The sequence below is a fragment of the Anolis sagrei genome, chromosome 2 (genome assembly GCF_037176765.1).
Source record: "Anolis sagrei isolate rAnoSag1 chromosome 2, rAnoSag1.mat, whole genome shotgun sequence".
Classification (NCBI taxonomy): Eukaryota; Metazoa; Chordata; class Lepidosauria; order Squamata; family Dactyloidae; genus Anolis; species Anolis sagrei.
In genome coordinates this window covers 158,494,072-158,511,824 of record NC_090022.1, presented here as the reverse complement: position 1 = coordinate 158,511,824, position 17,753 = coordinate 158,494,072, and the positions used below count along the sequence as shown (strand labels likewise).

The 17,753-nt window shown below is 41.2% G+C and overlaps 1 protein-coding gene across 3 annotated transcripts in view; it reads left to right on the top strand.

The window, feature by feature from the left end:
- The window catches only part of PSD3 (pleckstrin and Sec7 domain containing 3), a 249,639-nt gene that overhangs the window by 54,109 nt on the left and 177,777 nt on the right, over nt 1-17,753 (top strand). For all 3 annotated transcript variants that reach the window (XM_067463981.1, XM_067463980.1, XM_060763662.2), the window contains one exon: nt 7,103-7,450. In XM_067463981.1, coding sequence (XP_067320082.1) covers nt 7,103-7,450 — 348 coding nt within the window. The remainder of the gene's footprint in view (nt 1-7,102; nt 7,451-17,753) is intronic.

Here is a 17,753-nt window from a genome sequence, read left to right as displayed (position 1 = left end):
CGACCTTAGGAAAAATATCATGTTTTGGACTCTTCTGAGAATCTCCCAGCTAGTCTGGCTGCTAGGGAGGATATATTTTCTTCCTTAAGAAATGAAAGGGCTGTGAGGTGCATAGTCTGAAGGTCTTGCCTGTAGCGAATAGTGAATGAGGACTAACATGATGCTCTTGGGCAGGTGGTCAAAGCAGCTGCCTACTCTGCTGAGGTCTTATATACACCTTTTGGCCCCGACTGTCATTCAGATGAACACATCTGCCTCTCATCTGTTTCAAACACAGCTACATAGCTCATCTGTGACTGTTTCTTGAAAATGAGAACAACAGGAAGATTCTTTCCCACATTGTCATAACTAAAATCGCAATATATAGCATGGCTTTTTAAAAATGACAGCAAAAATGTGTCTGCATCATGTAACTTGAAGTGCTATAGTAGTTTATGCATTAAACATGCTATTGACACTTAAAGAGATTTCTGGTTTTGATCTGTCTTGCTTTTCTTGTATTTCTTTAGTTGCCTCTGCCATAGAAACAGTAGAGTTCCATTACCAAGTAGCAAACAAATCCTGGTCTGAAGCCAGTCACAGCCTGCTTTTTGAAATGCTAAATGCATCCGATGTTGCCTGTTTTGATTATTCGGGTTATTCCAAAGTTGGTCAGAATGTTCAGCCTGGCTTCCTGACTGTAGGCAAGCTATGAATGGGAACGCTGGGAGCTTTGAAAAAGCTGCCTCCTTGGTTTTCCAGGCAGTAGATAGGGAGGGAGGGTTTCAGTGAAGACGGGGCATTAGAGAAGCTGGTTTGTGGAAAGATGAGTCTTTGGAAGGACCAGCACTGAACGTGTGGGCAAGGTAAGGAGCTTCTGTAGACATGTGACTGTGACAAATCTGCTTATCTTCCTACTGAGGAATATCAGTAGTTGCCAGACACAGTTTAGTTAAGCCTTCCCAATTCTCATTGGGCATACTGGTTAGTGGTGATGGGTTTTGTTCACCCCCACAACTGCAGGAAGGATAACGTAATTGATTTGCTGGCATACTTTTTTTTGCCACAGCAGGGTTGATCAAACTTTGAATAACTAAAAACTCAATGAAGTTCAATTTCTCCATATCCTTGGTCATGTTCTTCTTTTTTACAGAGATGGGGGAAGTGAGGTCTAGGCCCACATGGCATCTTCTCTTTCAAGCAAAGAATTGTCTGTGAAATAGCTGCTTTTATGTGAATAGGCACAACTGGTGTGATTGTGTCCTATGCTGTGTGAAGGAATGGTTGGCCTTGATGAGCAAAGTCAGAACTTATGTAAGCACTACCTGTACCCACCATGCGTTGCTGTGGCCAACCTTCCCTCTCTCTTTTTCTCCACCTTTATTTCTCTCCTTCCATCCCTTTTTTATTTCCTTCTCTCCTTCCTTCCTTCCTTCCTTCCTTCCTTCCTTCCTTCCTTCCTTTCCTCTTCCCTCCCTCCCCTTTTCTTTCCCTTCCTCTTTCTCTTTTTTCCTTCTCAACCTATTCTATCTATCTATCTATCTATCTATCTATCTATCTATCTATCTATCTATCATTTACCTACTTATCTATCTCTATCTAATCTATCTTATCTATCTGGAGGATTGCTGGGAGTTGCAGTTCAGGAATAGGAAATAGGAATTATGCAGGCATTGGGATGCTCTCAAAGAAATCCAAGGAGGAGAAAGCTTGGAGCTTAGAAGCAATGTATTTGGCTCATCCTCCTCTCCTAAAGGGCCTGGTGTAGGGGATATGGGGAGCTGTAGTCCAGAAGAGAGTGCGGACATGCTATTGTGTGTTTTGTTTGCCAGGGGGAGTCATTTTGCACATGCGTTGTAGTGTCGTTTTGCTTTTTTGAGCCTTTAAAGTCCCTTCTGATGTGCTTTTCAGTGTTTTGATGAGTGATGGCCACTCGTTGTCCTGATAGGTGTATTGTGTCCAAATTTGGGGCCAATTCGTCCAGTGGTTTTTGAGTTATGTTAATCCCACAAACGAACATTACATTTTATTTATGTAGATTTAAATGCCTACACTCCCAGTTCACATTCAGGATTCTCTCTGTATGTGTGCTTGGGGCCTATGTGTAAACCATCTCTGAAACTCACAAGATCTAAAGCTTTCTGTCTCCTCTACCTAAATCTTAACAACTTTTCCTTCCTGCTCTTGCAACCCTTCCCCACTTGACTTTGAGTAATGTGACCATACTTCCCTGAAACTTTATTTGATCCATGCAGAACCTACTAAAGCAGTGGTTCTCAACCTAAAAGTCCCCAGATGTTTTTGGCCTACAACTCCCAGAAATCCCAGCCAGTTTACCAGCTGTTAGGATTTCTGGGAGTTGAAGGCCAAAAACATCTGGGGACCACAGATTGAGAACCACTGTACTAAAGCCTACAAGCCTGGTAAAGGAAGCTGGTTCGATGCAGAATATAGGAACCTATAAAAAGTCTTATCACTGACTATCAGAGAAGCTAACAAAAATGGAACTGAACCAATTTATAAAAGCTTGAGTGAAACACATTCACAATATAAGACCCTCTTAAAAAGGAAGAGTAATAGTGACCCTCTGAGTGAGAGGTGGCCCTCCGAATGACCCAACTTAGCTCAGCTTTTGCAGACTCGGGGCTGTGATTTCCCTGATTAAATCTATCCATTTGGAATGTAGTCGTCGTCTTTTCCTGCTGTTGTTTACCTTACCAAGCGTTATTGTCTTTTCTAGTGCCTCATGTCTTCTCATGAAATGTCCAAAGTACAACACTATTAATTTAATCAAATTGGCTTCTAGGAAGGTTTTGGCTTGTTTTGCTCTACGGCCCATTTTTTCATCTTTTTCGCAGTCCGCAGTATCCATAGAGCTCTTCTCCAGCACATTTCACATGAGTTTAGTTTCTTTCTACCAGTTTTCTTCACTGCCCAGCTTTCACAACCATGCATTGAAATAGGACATACAATGGCATGGACAATTAGTGTCCAGGATTGCTGAGCATAGCCAAGCACCGGTTTAGAATCTGGGATCAGGACTGAAAGGAGAATAATCAAACTAGAACTTGGGAAAGTTTTTGTTTAGGAATTGCAACTCCTAGGCAACTATAGCCAGCAGAGCCATGTTGGCAGAGGGAGGAGACATGAAGCTGTAGTCCAAAACAGTAACTTTTCTAAACTATGTTGCACAGTGTGGGCCAAAATTCACAAAGGCAGCTGATGTTTTTAATAACTCTTTGAAAATGTTTTTTAAAAATATGTTACTTCTAATCTATATAAATAAAATGTAATGTTTGTTTATGGGATTAACATAACTCTAAAACTACTGGATGAATTGACACCAAATTTGGACACAAGACACCTAACAACCCAATGTATGTCCTTCACTAAAAAAAAATAATGATTTTGTCATTAGGGTGTTGTAGTTACTGGGATTTATAGTTCACCTACAATCAAAGAGCATTCTGAACTCCACAAATGATGGAATTGAACCAAATGTGGCATACAAGACTCCTATGACCAAAAGAAAACACTAGAAGGGTTTGGTGGGCATTGACATTGAGTTTGGGAGTTGTAGTTCACCTACATCCAGAGAGCACTGTGGACTCAAACAATGATGAATCTGGACCAAACTTGGCATGAATATTCCATATGCCCAAATATGAACACAGATGGAGTTTGAGGGAAATAGACCTTGGAATTTGGGAGTTGTAGTTACTGGGATTTATAGTTCACCTACAATCAAAGAGCATTCTGAACCGCACGGACAACAGAATTGGGGAAAACTTCCCACACAGAACCCCCTTGACCAACAGAAAATACTTAAGGGCATCCAGTACAACTCCCTTTACCAGGGCAAGAAAATCTAATTAAAACCCTCCTGACAAAGAGTCATCTAGTCATAAATATAGATAGATAGATATGATTCACACACACAGATCATAGATTTGAAAGGACAATTATATGTTGCATATTGCAGAGCAGGCAAACCAGACAATCTCTACATTAACACTGACAAAGAAACAATAAGAAATACTGTTTACCCACAAGCATAAAGAAATTACATATATTAGAAACCAACACCTTCTCATTATTTTCCAGATCACCAGACTGGGCCACAGCAATGCGTGGCAGGGGGCAGCTAGTGTAATAATTTTATTTCCTATGTATTCTGAACATGGTATGGTATTGTAAATTAAAAACAAAAAATAAAGGAGGTATATTGAAACTCTTTGTGACTTTTGGTCCACCCTGTACTTTAAGTAATTTGTCACCTGCGCATTTCTGCTACTATTTGAACAGCTTAGTTTAGCCATTCTGATTTCAGAGGCAAAACTGTTTTGCTGCCTCTATTGATTCCACCGTTTGCAATTTCCTCTTGTCCTGTGAGTTCTATGCAGGGGATTGGTATTTTCTTTCATTGTAGTTACATTATTATGTTGTCATTTATATGATAACAAGTCAGTAATAGTATAACCATGATACTGGAATGAGTAATATGTATTACAACAACTCTGTAGATACAACTACAGGGGTCTGGAGTTTAATTTATTTATTATTTATTTATATTTCTGGCATTTCTATCCCGTTCCTTCTCAACCCCCGAAGGGGGACTCAGGACGGCTTACATTTGGCAGCAATTCGATGCCACTACACAACACAGCAATATAATAACAATTAAAACAATAAGTAAAACATTCATTACAACAGTAAAAACAATGTTAATAGCCGTAACATCATTCCAGTCAATTCCATATCCAATTCCATGTCCAAAGTGCTATCTATCCCTGTTGTCGAAAAGCCTGGTCCCAGAACCACAACTTCAATTTCTTCCTAAATGACAGGAGGGACTGAGCCGATCTTGCTTCAGTGGGAAGTGAGTTCCACAGGCGGGAGGCCACAGCCGAGAAGGCCCTGTTTCTTGTCCACGATAGATGTATTTGTGACGCTGGCAGGAGCGAGAGCAGGGCCTCCCTGGATGATCTTAAACTGTGAGGCGGGACATAGAGGAACCTTAGTTCAATGACTTTAAGAATGAACATCTTTGATACCATGGAAACTATTTTTCCAATGTCTCAGTGGTAAGTCAAACCCACTTGGATGGAAGTTATGAGATTGGGAGTTTTAAATCCCAAATCAAAGTATAGTGTGTTTTCAATCAGAGTATGTATGAACCTGCAACCTGGTGAATTGTTGGTTCTAAAGCAGTGATTCTCAACCTGTGAGCCATGGCCCAGCAGTGGACTGTGAGAACGAAAATCTGGTTGCGAACCTCCTTCCTCTTTATTTTATTTTATTTTATTTTCACTCCATTCCGCAGAGCTAACCACCCTTTCCTCTTTTGGTACTAATGTTTTTAGAGTGGGCCCTGGTCAAAAAAAAGGTTGGGAGCCACTATTCTAAAGCAAAATCCTTTGCACAGAGCAGGTTTGGAAAGATTGTGTGTAGGATTTGTACTCTGTTTTTGTTTTTACACTTCACTCCATTGGGGAATGGATGAAGCAGACGTGAAAGGAACTATCATCAATTGGCTGAATTAACCAATCAATATCTATTACTTCAATCAAATAGCATAGAAAGCCTCATGAATGGAGCGATGGAGCCAAGGGAAACTTTCTTCCATCTTGCTTTTCCAGTGCTGTCCTTGTGGAGAAACATTGAATGTGACAGTGATGGGCAAGGGAGGGGCAGATGTGAGGGAGACAACAACAACAAAACAAAACTTTATTTATATACCGCTCTATCTCCCCAAGGGGACTCAGAGCGGTTTCCAAGTGACATAATCAATACATACAAAGAGAACAGCATAAACATAAAATTAACAAGACAAAATAAGCATTAAAAACCACAATAGCACATATATTTAAAATAATCCTGCCTGTTCAAGGCAGTTTAAAAAGCTGGGCTAGTGCGATTTTAGAGGGCCCAGGAAATTAGGTAGAGTCTGTGGCTCTACATTTCCAGGGCCTAACAGAAGAAAGTAACCTGGGTAATTGGTAGAAAAAGATATGGCCAATTTCTACAGTATCTGGGGCAGAGCTAGAACTAGTCATTCTCAAAGGTTTGTTTAACCACCAGGTCTTCAGGCTCTTACGAAAAGAGGGGAGGGATGGGGCCTGTCTTATTTCTCCAGGAAGGCGTTCCAGAGGTGGGGGACCGAGAAGACCGCCACCGAGAAGGCCCTCTCTCTCATCTCCACCAACCGTGCTTGTGACGGTGGTGGGAGGGAAAGGAGGGCCTCCACGGAAGATCTTAAGAGTTCACGCCGGTTCATAGAGGGAGATGCGATCGCGAAGATAGGCGGGGCCGAACCTTTTCTCTTCTTATGTACACCTAAATACAACTCTTCCATGCCATGTTTCATAATGCACAAACTCCTCATGAGAGGGAACCATTGCCTCTGTTACTCCTACCTCTTCTTTTAGAGGTGTGTGTGTGTGTGTGTAAGTGTATGTGAATCCAAGAATTTCATAGGGTATCTTAGGCTGGATCAACATTGCCCTATATATCCCAGTTTCTGCTCCCACATTATGTGTTTATCCCAGATTATCTTGCAGTGTAGACTCATATGATCCAGTTCAAAGCAGATAATCTGCGATCAGATTCTGGGATATAGGGCAGTGTAGAGCCAGACTATTTTTGCTAGTTCCTTAGCAGATCTTTAAAAGCATCCAATAGCTTCTGAGTTAAAAATACACACCATGGAAAATTGCCATCTTCATTTCTCTGAACATGTGTGTCTGTCTCTGGTTGTAATTCATTCCTTTTGCTTTGTGGCCGAGATGTTGAGAGAAAAGACCTGGAAGCTGCAGAATCTTCTAAAATTAATCTAATATACAGGGAGACAGTGTTTCTTTTCGTTTCTTCGTAGGCATCATAATATCCTGACCACTTTTGTTTCTACTCAGTAATGGCGGGGTGGAAGTGGGGGAGGAAAGACAAGAGTGCCTGTTCTCTATCAACACAATTGCAACCAGACGTATAAACACTGGTACTTGATGATCAAAAGGAGAGGGCAATTTCTGTGCATGTGCACCCCCGGAAGGTCTAAGTGTTGCCACATACAAGTCCTAAAACAGAACATGAAGTGACTTTTTTTTCTGTGTGCTTTGATTCCCAGGCTGATGGAGGAGGAAGAAGTGGTCAGTGGGAGAATGGAAGATGTCCTTGGGCAACCGCACTCCGAAGTCTCAACAGATGTGTACAGCTCCCAGTTTGAAAGCATTCTAGACAATGCCTCTTTATACTACAGCGCTGAGTCGCTGGAAACGTTATATTCTGAGCCTGATAGCTACTTCAGCTTTGAAATGCCACTCACTCCAATGATCCAGCAGCGTATCAAGGAAGACGCCCAGTTTTTAGAAAGGACTCCCGATGATGAACTCAGGAAGGGGCATTGTGGTGGAGTCACCAATGGACTGGGAGATGTGAAGGAGTCAGACATCACAGAAGATTGCCATTTGGAAAGGTAAGTTTTTGCTTGACGTTTATGTCATATTTGCTGCTGCTGTTGTGCCATCTCATTAACTGATGATGTCGATAAGCTTTTAAATCCTGTTTGTTGGCTAATCACAAATAAGATATTGGCAGATGTGTGAGAAGTTCTTGTACTGGAAGGAAATTTAAGGATAGCGATAGATGTACTCTCAATGGACAGAGGGATATAAATGCATTTTGGTCTGTTGAAGGTTGCCTGATGTAGTGACAAAGGCAGGTTTTAACACCACTGCTCCCATTAGGTGAAGATTTGTCCCATGTTCAGTTGCAATCCACTTACTGTATATACTCGAGTATAAGCCTAGTTTTTCAGCCCTTTCTTAAGGCTGAAAAAGTCCCCCTCGGCTTATATTCCAGTCAAGGTTATTTATTATTTTACTCTGTTATTATTATTTTTATTACATTTATTATTTTACTTGATTATTATTATTATTATTATTATTATTATTATTAGTAGTAGTAGTATTACATTTATTATTCTATTGTTACTGTTATTATTTTATTTCCATTATTTTACTCTATTTATTATTGTTATTATTACATTTATTATTTTATTATTACTTTTCCATTACTTTACTCTATTATTATTGGAAGGATATACGTAAGCACATATAAGTTTAGCACATTGAAGAATTTTAGAATAATGGTTTTATCAGAGTTGGGTGATCTTATCTTAAATTACAATTTTATGTAAATATTCAAAAACATTTAATCTACTGATGCCTCAATTAATGTAATTGTATTGGTATCTATTTTTATTTTGAATTTTACCAGTAGCTGCTGCATTTCCCACCCACAGCTTATACTCAAGTCAATATGTTTTCCCAGTTATTTGTGGTAAAATTAGGTGCCTCGGCTTATATTTGGGTCGGCTTACACTCGAGTATATATGATATTTTGCAAGTATTTAGTGGTAGGTAAAGGTAAAGATTTTCCCCTGACATTAAGTCCAATTGTGTCTGACTCTGGGGGTTGGTACTGATCTCCGTTTCTAAGCCAAAGAGCCGACGTTGTTCATAGACACCTCCAAAGTCATGTGCATGGAGCACCATTACCTTCTTGCCAGAGCAGTACCTATTGATGCACTAACATTTGCATGCTTTCGAACTGCTAGGTTGGCAGAAGCTGGGTCTAACAGCGGGAGCTCACTCCACTCCCTAGATTTGAACCTGCAACTTTTCGATCAGCAAGTTCAGCAGCTTAGAGGTTTAACCCACAGTGCCACCGGGCGCTCCATATTTAGTGGAAGCTACTGAAAATACTGTTACTGTGGCGCAGTGGGTTAAACCCCTATTCTGGCAGGATTGAAGACCGACAGGTCGCAGGTTCAAATCCGGGGAGAGGCGGATGAGTTCCCTCTATCGGCTCCAGCTCCTCATGCAGGGACATGAGAGAAGCCGCACACAAGGATGATAAAACGTCAAATCATCCAGGCGTCCCCTGGGCAACGTCCTTGCAGATGGCCAATTCTCTCACACCAGAAGCGACTTGCTCCTGACACGACAAAAAAACAAAGTAGCTTCCTGGGTTTTTTTCCTTGGCTATGCTATAAGCTGACAAAACCCAAGAAACAACTTTTCTGTATCTATGTTGGTACGTTCTACATACAGTTAGCTTCTTGGAGATATGTTTAGAAACTGTTGCACATTCTAGTTTCTGCCACCTTGAAGGTCTCATAGTGTTCTGGATTTAAGCAGGCTTTATCTTGGCTAGTATTTGTATGGGAAACCACTAGGGAATGTCAGCAATTTCTCAGCAGACATACTGACTGAAATCCTGAAGAGTCTTTGCTGTCAGTCAGAGGCCCTGTCCACCCAGCTGAATAAAATCCCACATTTTCTGCTTTGAGCTGGAATATATGGCAGTGTGGACTCAGATAACCCAGTTCAAAACAGATATTGTGGGATTTTTTGCCTGGGTATTCTGCGTTATATGGTTGTGTGGAAGGGCCCAGAGTTGACAGTTTTAAGGTGCTCTAAGGAGAGATGCACTTCTGTTTTTACATTCCTATTTCATTCATTATCTTGCAAAGTTCCATGTGTAGTAATGCTTCTTTAAAAACAAACATGTTTCAGTACTCCAAGACAGAGAGATGTCTATAATTGTGGTGCCATTTGTGGGCATCACTTTGCATATTATTGTTCCATTACATCAAGCAGGGAGCTTTGAGATGGTTGAACAGAAGCTCTCCGAAGCTCTAGGTGCTCTAACTGCCTATTACAGGGAAAACCAACTGATCCATAATCCATCTAAAACACAGACATGTGCTTTTCACCTTAAGAACAGACAAGCATCCCGAGCTCTGAGGATTATCTGGGAAGGAATCCCACTGGAGCATTGCAGCGCACCCAAATACCTGGGAGTCACTCTGGACCGTTCTCTGACCTACAAGAATCACTGCCTGAACATCAAACAAAAAGTGGGTGCTAGAAACAATATCATACAAAAGCTGACTGGCACAACCTGGGGATCACAACCAGATACAGTGAAGACATCTGCCCTTGCGCTATGCTACTCTGCTGCTGAGTACGCATGCCCAGTGTGGAACACATCTCACCACACTAAAACAGTGGATGTGGCTCTTAATGAGACATGCCGCATTATCACAGGGTTTCTGCGCCCTACACCACTGGAGAAATTGCACTGCTTAGCTGGTATCGCACCACCTGACATCCGCCGGGAAGTTGCAGCCAATAGTGAAAGGACCAAGGCAGAGACATCTCCAGTTCATCCCTTGTTTGGGTATCAGCCAGCACGTCATCGACTTAAATCAAGAAATAGTTTTCTTAGATCTACAGAGACACTCACTGGAACACCTCAGCAAGCGAGAGTTCAAAAGTGGCAGGCTCAAACCCAGAACCTCAATCCGTGGGTGATACCAGATGAGAGACTCCCCCCTGGGCACACAGAGGACTGGGCGACTTGGAAGGCGCTGAACATACTGCGCTCTGGCACCACGAGATGCAGAGCCAATCTTAAGAAATGGGGCTACAGGGTGGAATCCTCGGCATGCGAGTGTGGAGAAGAGCAAACCACTGACCACCTGCTGCAATGCACCCTGAGCCCTGCCACATGCACAATGGAGGACCTTCTTGCGGCAACACCAGAGGCACTCCAAGTGGCCAGATACTGGTCAAAGGACATTTAATCAGTTACCAAGTTCGCAAAATTTGTGTTTATTTTAATCTGTTTGTATGTTTTGTTCTGTTAGAAATGTAATACAATGTTCTGGTTGCGGATGACACGATAAATAAATAAATTACATCAAGCAAGGCGGTCACCCCATATTTTGCATAATTCAAGAATTTGTTTGTAAGGAAGTGCCACTGCTGTCATGGAAAGGCATAAAAGCAAATCCATAAAACTAAATTCCAAGATCTAACTTGAACCATCTGGGACAGAATTGCCAGTGAATGTCCAAACTGGCTTTTGTAAGAAGCTTATCTGCATTTTCTCTCTCTTATGTTTGGTGTTTTATCAACAAAGATTTCCAATTTTATATTTTCTTCTCGTACTAATTTTACAGTGGAAGAAAAGTATTGTCAGAGGGAGGGTGGGCTGTCACTGTGCTACTTGGTAAACAAAGCCACATAAATGCATGTCCTGCTTCCTAAATAAAGTCGGTCAGCCCAATACAAGTCCCATCTCCTAAATAAAATGAAAGCAGTTTTTAAGCTTGTGCATGCTGAATGTTAGCAGTACAGTTTCCCAGCACTGTGTGTCGTGACAGAACGAAAACTAGGGCTGAACTAATCTTCCCTGGGGAAGCTGGCAAACCAGATTTAGTTTAAATTTGGAACATAAGCTATATATACACCTCTTGTTTCCCCATTTGATTCTGTTTTTAGTTGTTTTCTCAGTTGTTGTTTCAATATTCAGTATTTCTGAAAAATAAATAACATCCAGTCTACTATTTTCAGAATCTTTTCCACAGTGGGATTCTTTAATCTCTTCTCTAGTACTTGAAATATGCCTCTTTACCATACTGGATGCATTGTAAAAACATCTTATTTATTCCTCCTATCCTAAGATGAGACATTATAGTCCCCCAGAGTGATATTTTGCTGTAGAATCCACACAGAATGAAACGTACAGAGTAATCGTTCTACAAAATGGTTGTCTGCATAATTCTTAGAAACATCCTTTCAAGAACTGTTCAATATAATGGAGCAGTTTCAAGAAATAAATTGACTTCACAAAAGTATTGTCTGATATAATTGGGAATTTTTTTTGCTAGTTTTTGGCAAATTATGACATATCAAAGCAAAAAAGGGAGGTCATATTCCGGTTGTCAATTAATGAAAAACATTTTAGGCAAATTGAGATTATTCCATGAGGAATTTTTTGAATTCATTGGAATAAGAAAATAACCCACAATTTCTATAAATACCATGATTCTATATAAATTGTTAAAGAAAGAAAAATATGCAAAAGTGAAAGATGTCGTCTCATATCTCGAGGTCAGGATATACCCCTAATATAGGGAATACATATTTGGTTGGGTTTGAGTATACCGTTATTCCACTTTGTGTTTTCTGGCTGTCACTATTTGTGGGGAAAGTACTTTATTCTAGAGATGGAAAGAATAGTCAAAAATACCCAGAAAATGATTGGAAACATGTTGGAAACCTTGATGTGGAGAAAGCCAAAGTGTTGGAAAAGCCTGATGCGTGGAATCTTTGTAGTTAAAGATTAATCTGCATAAAATTCACGCGTGGCATTTTTGCGCAGGAAACAACCTCGACTGCACAGGAAAAATAATTTTCTGCACTGAAATATTATTTTTCCGCACAAAAAAAATACCACAGGCAAATTTTGTTCAGATCAAGGACTTGTCTATATGGTTAAAAAAACCCCTGTGTTTATCATGAATGGACTGTCGCAGAGATTCACATTGTCTACAACTACATATCTTGGACTTTTGGGCTTTAAACCAACTTTGTTCCACTTTGGGCAACATCAGGGCATACTCTGGAGTATTGCAGGGCTTCAATCCACTCTGGAAAGCTGGATTGAGTCCAATTTGGCCTGATCCAGGCTGACATTGCTGTCTTCACTTTGTCCTTATGATGGTCAGTGCAAGGAAAGCAGATTTCTCATGCCCATGTGAGCACTGCCAGTCCTAACTGGTCACAGTTCCTGAGCACTGCCTGTTGTGTCTCTGATGCCAGAATGGGGTACCTGCACAATCTGTAAGAAGGAGATCAGACTACTCTGTTTTGCTGGTTGCATGTGTGCCCCATTCTGCCACCAGTAGATAGAACCTTGGTGACCAGGAGCTTATACTGAGCTCCATTATTTATCGTGTCAGGAGTGAACCAAAAGAGTTGTATTGCATTAAACAAACAAACAAACAAACAAAACACAAAATTTGCAGACTTGGTATCCTATTAAATGTCCTTTGACCAGTAGCTGGCCACTTGGAGTGCCTCTGGTGTTGCTGCAAGAAGGTCCTCTATTGTGCATGTAGCAGGGCTCAGGTTGCATTGCAGCAGTTGGTCTGTAGTTTGCTCTTCTGCACACTCGCATGTCGTGGATTCTACTTTGTAGCCCCATTTCTTAAGGTTGGCTCTGCATCTCGTGGTGCCAGAGCGCAGTCTGTTCAGTGCCTTCCAAGTCGCCCAGTTTTCTGTATGCCCAGGAGGGAGTCTCTCATTTGGCATCAGCCATTGATTGAGGTTCTGGGTTTGAGCCTGCCACTTTTGGACTCTCGCTTGCTGAGGTGTTCCAGCGAGTGTCTCTGTAGATCTTAGAAAACTATTTCTTGATTTAAGTCATTGATACCCAAACAGAGGATGGGCCGGAGATGTCACTGAGCTCCATGATCAGCTAGGAGTGGTGGCAGCAACATAGAAGAGGTGACAGCTCAGCAGGGCTGATATAGTTCTGGACCGTCTGGATAGCAATCCTGGATTCAGTACAGACATGCTAGATTTGGCCTTCTCTGAGCCAGTTTCATCAGGCTAACCTGCCCCCTGTAGATGAGCTCTAAACCCCAAACTGAAAATAGTCCCAAACTTGCTCACAATGGGAAGAAAATTGCAAAAGCTATCTATTGTTTTCTTCAAGATACAATATTAGCAAAGAAATACTTCCCTACTTTTTTCTATACTTGCAAACACTCCTTTAGGCATGGGGCATTTGTATAGAAGGCAGTACATCAGGATTTCCATTGGGATGAGAAAATACCTGCAACTCATATAATATAAGTTTATTTAAAGCATCCTGGTATATGCAAGTGAAAGAGCTGCCATTACGATGCGTAGTGTATCTGCAGAAAGAAGGATTGTTGAGGCGCAGGAGTTGATTCTTTGCCTACTCTGGAGCTCATGTGGCCCACGTGATAATTTTGGTCACACGAGAGAGAAGATTTATTCAAATTCAGTGATGTTTCAAAGTCTGCATTTTATATTTTTGCTATTTAAAGAATTGAAACAAATTATTTTATATCAGCCACTCAGGTATCCTGCAGATCGTTTGGACCACGATTCCCATAATATATGACCACTGAGATGAGTAATCCAACCCATTTGGAGAATGCTATGGTGGAGAATGTGGATCTGTTATTATTGCAAATTAGTCATTCTTAAACTGCTTCACGGATCACGATGTATTTTCCACAGATCCACGAAACCATAACAAGTTCTCTCAAATCATATAGTAAAGTCTGAATTAAAGTTGGCTCTAAGTAACAGCCTGACACACAACGTGGTAATATACAACATGTACAAAACCCTATGTGGCTTCCATTTTCCCTTCTCCAAATGCATTATAATTGCATTGAAGTTCTGATTCAGAGTCTTTGAGTCTGTTCAGGTGGCCTCCCACTTGGTGAATGTATCATTAAAAAAGCCTAGTTACTATACTGATATTGCACAGAGAACAAGAAAAAGAGAACAATAGTCAGATATACAATGGAATTTAACTATTGCATGCTATTCTAAGTCCTTGGGACAGGTCTTGCTGTCAGTGAAAGCAATTTGACCAGAAATTGAAATCTGGAAGCAATCTAGTTGGCCAGTAGATGTCCTCTGTGAGCTTGTGAGGAGACCAGTCTGGTTATTTAGAACAGCATATGCTGTGGCTTTTGGACTAAACCAACATCCCAGGCTCCAAGGAAGGACTGCATGCACATTTCTAGTATTTCCAGAAAAAGACAGTAGCTGGGAGGCACACCTGAAGAGAGACTTTTTTTTCTGACTGCATCTCAGGTTGCAATTTTCAGTAAAAAGAGGTAATAATTGAGCATCATAGAATCATAGAATCAAAGAGTTGGAGGAGACCTCATGGGCCATCCAGTCCAACCCCCTGCCAAGAAGCAGGAAAATTGTATTCAAAGCACTCCTGACAGATGGCCATCCAGCCTCTGTTTAAAAGCTTCCAAAGAAGGAGCCTCCACCACACTCCGGGGCAGAGAGTTCCACTGCTGAAGGGCTCTCACAGTCAGGAAGTTCTTCCTCATGTTCAGATGGAATCTCCTTTCTTGTAGTTTGAAGCCATTGTTTCACATCCTAGTCTCCAGGGAAGCAGAAAACAAGCTTGCTCCCTCCTCCCTGTGGCTTCCTATCACATATTTATAAATTTGCTATCATATCTCCTCTCAGCCTTCTCTTCTTCAGGCTAAACATGCCCAGTTCCTTAAGCCACTCCTTATAGGGCTTGTTTTCCAGACCCTTGATCATTTTAGTCGCCCTCCTCTGGACACATTCCAGCTTGTCAATATCTCTCTTCAATTGTGATGCCCAGAATTGGACACAGTATTCCAGGTGTGGTCTAACCAAAGCAGAATAGAGGGGTAGCATTATTTCCCTAGATCTAGACACTATGCTCCTATTGATGCAGGCCAAAATCCCATTGGTTTTTTTGCCGCCACATCACATTGTTGGCTCATGTTTAACTTGTTGTTCACGAGGACTCCAAGATCTCTTTCACACGTACTTCTCTCGAGCCAGGCATTGTCCCCCATTCTGTATTTTTGCATTTTGTTTTTTGTGCCTAAGTGGAGTATCTCGCATTTGTCACTGTTGAACTCCATTTTGTTAGTTTTGGCCCATCTCTCTAATCTGTCGAGATCATTTTGAATTCTGCTCCTGTACTCTGGAGTCTTGGCTATCCCTCCCAATTTGATGTCGTCTGCAAACTTGATGATCATGCCTTCTAGCCCTTCAACTAAGTCATTAATGAAGAACCCTCTTTTTTGGCTGCATCCTCTCTTTTGTTTTTTGTTATCCCGTAGTTTGGAGTTTGTAGTTTCTCAAGTTGTTCCTGAAACGAAAAAAAAAATCCCATAGTGTGGCAAAGACAAGATGGAGCACTTGGGTTGATATTTTATCTTACAGTCAGACTTCCATATTCCCTGAGGTTAAGGGTGCAGGGTCATCGTGAAAGTGGAAAAACTGTAAATCAAATTAATACTACTTTTTTTTGTTTTTTACTTGAGAGAACAACTCTGTTGGAATCTCTCGGTCCACAGGCAGGTAACATTGGAGGACCCAGAGATGCTTTGGTTGTGTGTTCTTGCATGGCAGGTGGCTGGACTGGATGGCTCTTGCATTCTCTGGTGGTCTGTGGTTCCTAGAAAGAATATTTTAATCACATTTATGAATAATCAAATCTGCAAAAGTCAAACCTGCAAATATGGAGGGCCACCTGTATTTCATTTTTTTGTGTGTATCGTGTTTGCACCTGAGTAAATGTGATCACTCTGTCGCCACTTCAGGGGCTCTTTCTCATGCCCCATTTATCCCACTGTGATTCTATTTGCTCTGTCATGACTGCATCTATTGGAATCCTAAACGGTTCTGGTCCAGCTTACCTATCCGAATGTATCTCTCCTTACGAACCATCTAGGACATTGGTTCTCAACCTGGGGTCCCCATATGTTTTTGGCCTACAACTCCCAGAAATCCTAACAGCTGATAAACTGGCAGAGCTTTATAGGAGTTGTAGGCCAAAAACATCTGGGGACTCCAGGTTGAGAACCACTGATCTAGGACTTTAAGATCGTCTGGGGAGGCCCTGCTCTCGATCCCGCCTTCCTCGTAGATGTGTTTGGCGGGGACAAGAGACAGGGCCTTCTCAGTTGTGGCCCATCAGCTATGGAATGCCCTCCCCAAGGATATAAGATCGGTTCCCTCCCTTCTAACATTCTACAAAATGATTAAGACCTGAGTCCTCGAGCAAGCTTTTTCTACTGGAGCATAATTAGACGTAAACGAATATATGGAATGATTGACAATGCAACTGGACAATAATTTTAGTAAGGAGATGCCGAGGATCTTGTTTTTACAGATATATTTGCTTTTTATATATTTAATATATTTAAATATATATTTAAATATATAAATATTTAAAATGTTGAATTGTTTTTTATAATTGTTTGAACTGTATTTTGATATTTGTTATGGCATCGAATCGCTGCCAACTGTGAACTGCCTTGAGTCGCCTCTGGCTGAGAAAGGCGGTATATAAATGCAGCAAATCAATCAATCAATCAATCAATCAATCAATCCTGGAGTTTGCAGTGTTTAGGGAAGGGATATTTGTAAATCTCAGCTAGAGAGCTCCTTTGATGCCCCATCAAACTACAAAGCCCATGATTCCACATTATGTTTCTATAGCAGTTAAAGTGGAATCACAGTTCCTTCATTGATGAGTGTGAAAGGACTTTATGTTCTGTGGTGGGAGGAAAAAGAAATTTGCCACAGACTCTGAGCAGTGGCTCATTTAAAATCTTACAGTTGAAGGAAAGAATGAAAGAGAAAGGGAAGATAAGAAAACAGTGAGGAGGCAAAAGGTTAATGAAAGCTGAAAGGAAGAGTAACTTGAATGGTCAGGGGCTTTTGTGGGCTAGTGAAGAAGAGAAGCGCTGACATTGCAGGTTAATTGGAGGCTAGGTTTTGAAGAAACATAAAAGAGCTTGAAAGAAACCGTGAGTAGTAGTTCAAATATATAAAAGGAAACATTGAAGATAAAGGTAGAGAAGAGTTCAAGGGAGGTCAGGCTACAGTGTGTGCCTGCAATTTGTTCCTGACTTATGGCAGCTCTTACGGGATTTCCCTGGCAAGATTTGTTCAGAGGGTTTTCCCTTTGCTTTCCTCTCAAGGTGAGAGTGAGTGACAAGCCCCAGGTCACCTAGTGGGTTTCCATGGCTAAACCTTGGTCTCAAAAAGTCCTTGTACAATGCCCAAACCATTACACACCTTAAGATTAAAAAAATACTGTATGAACCATCGCGGAGATTAAGATCCTCCGGGGAGGCCCTGCTTTCCGTC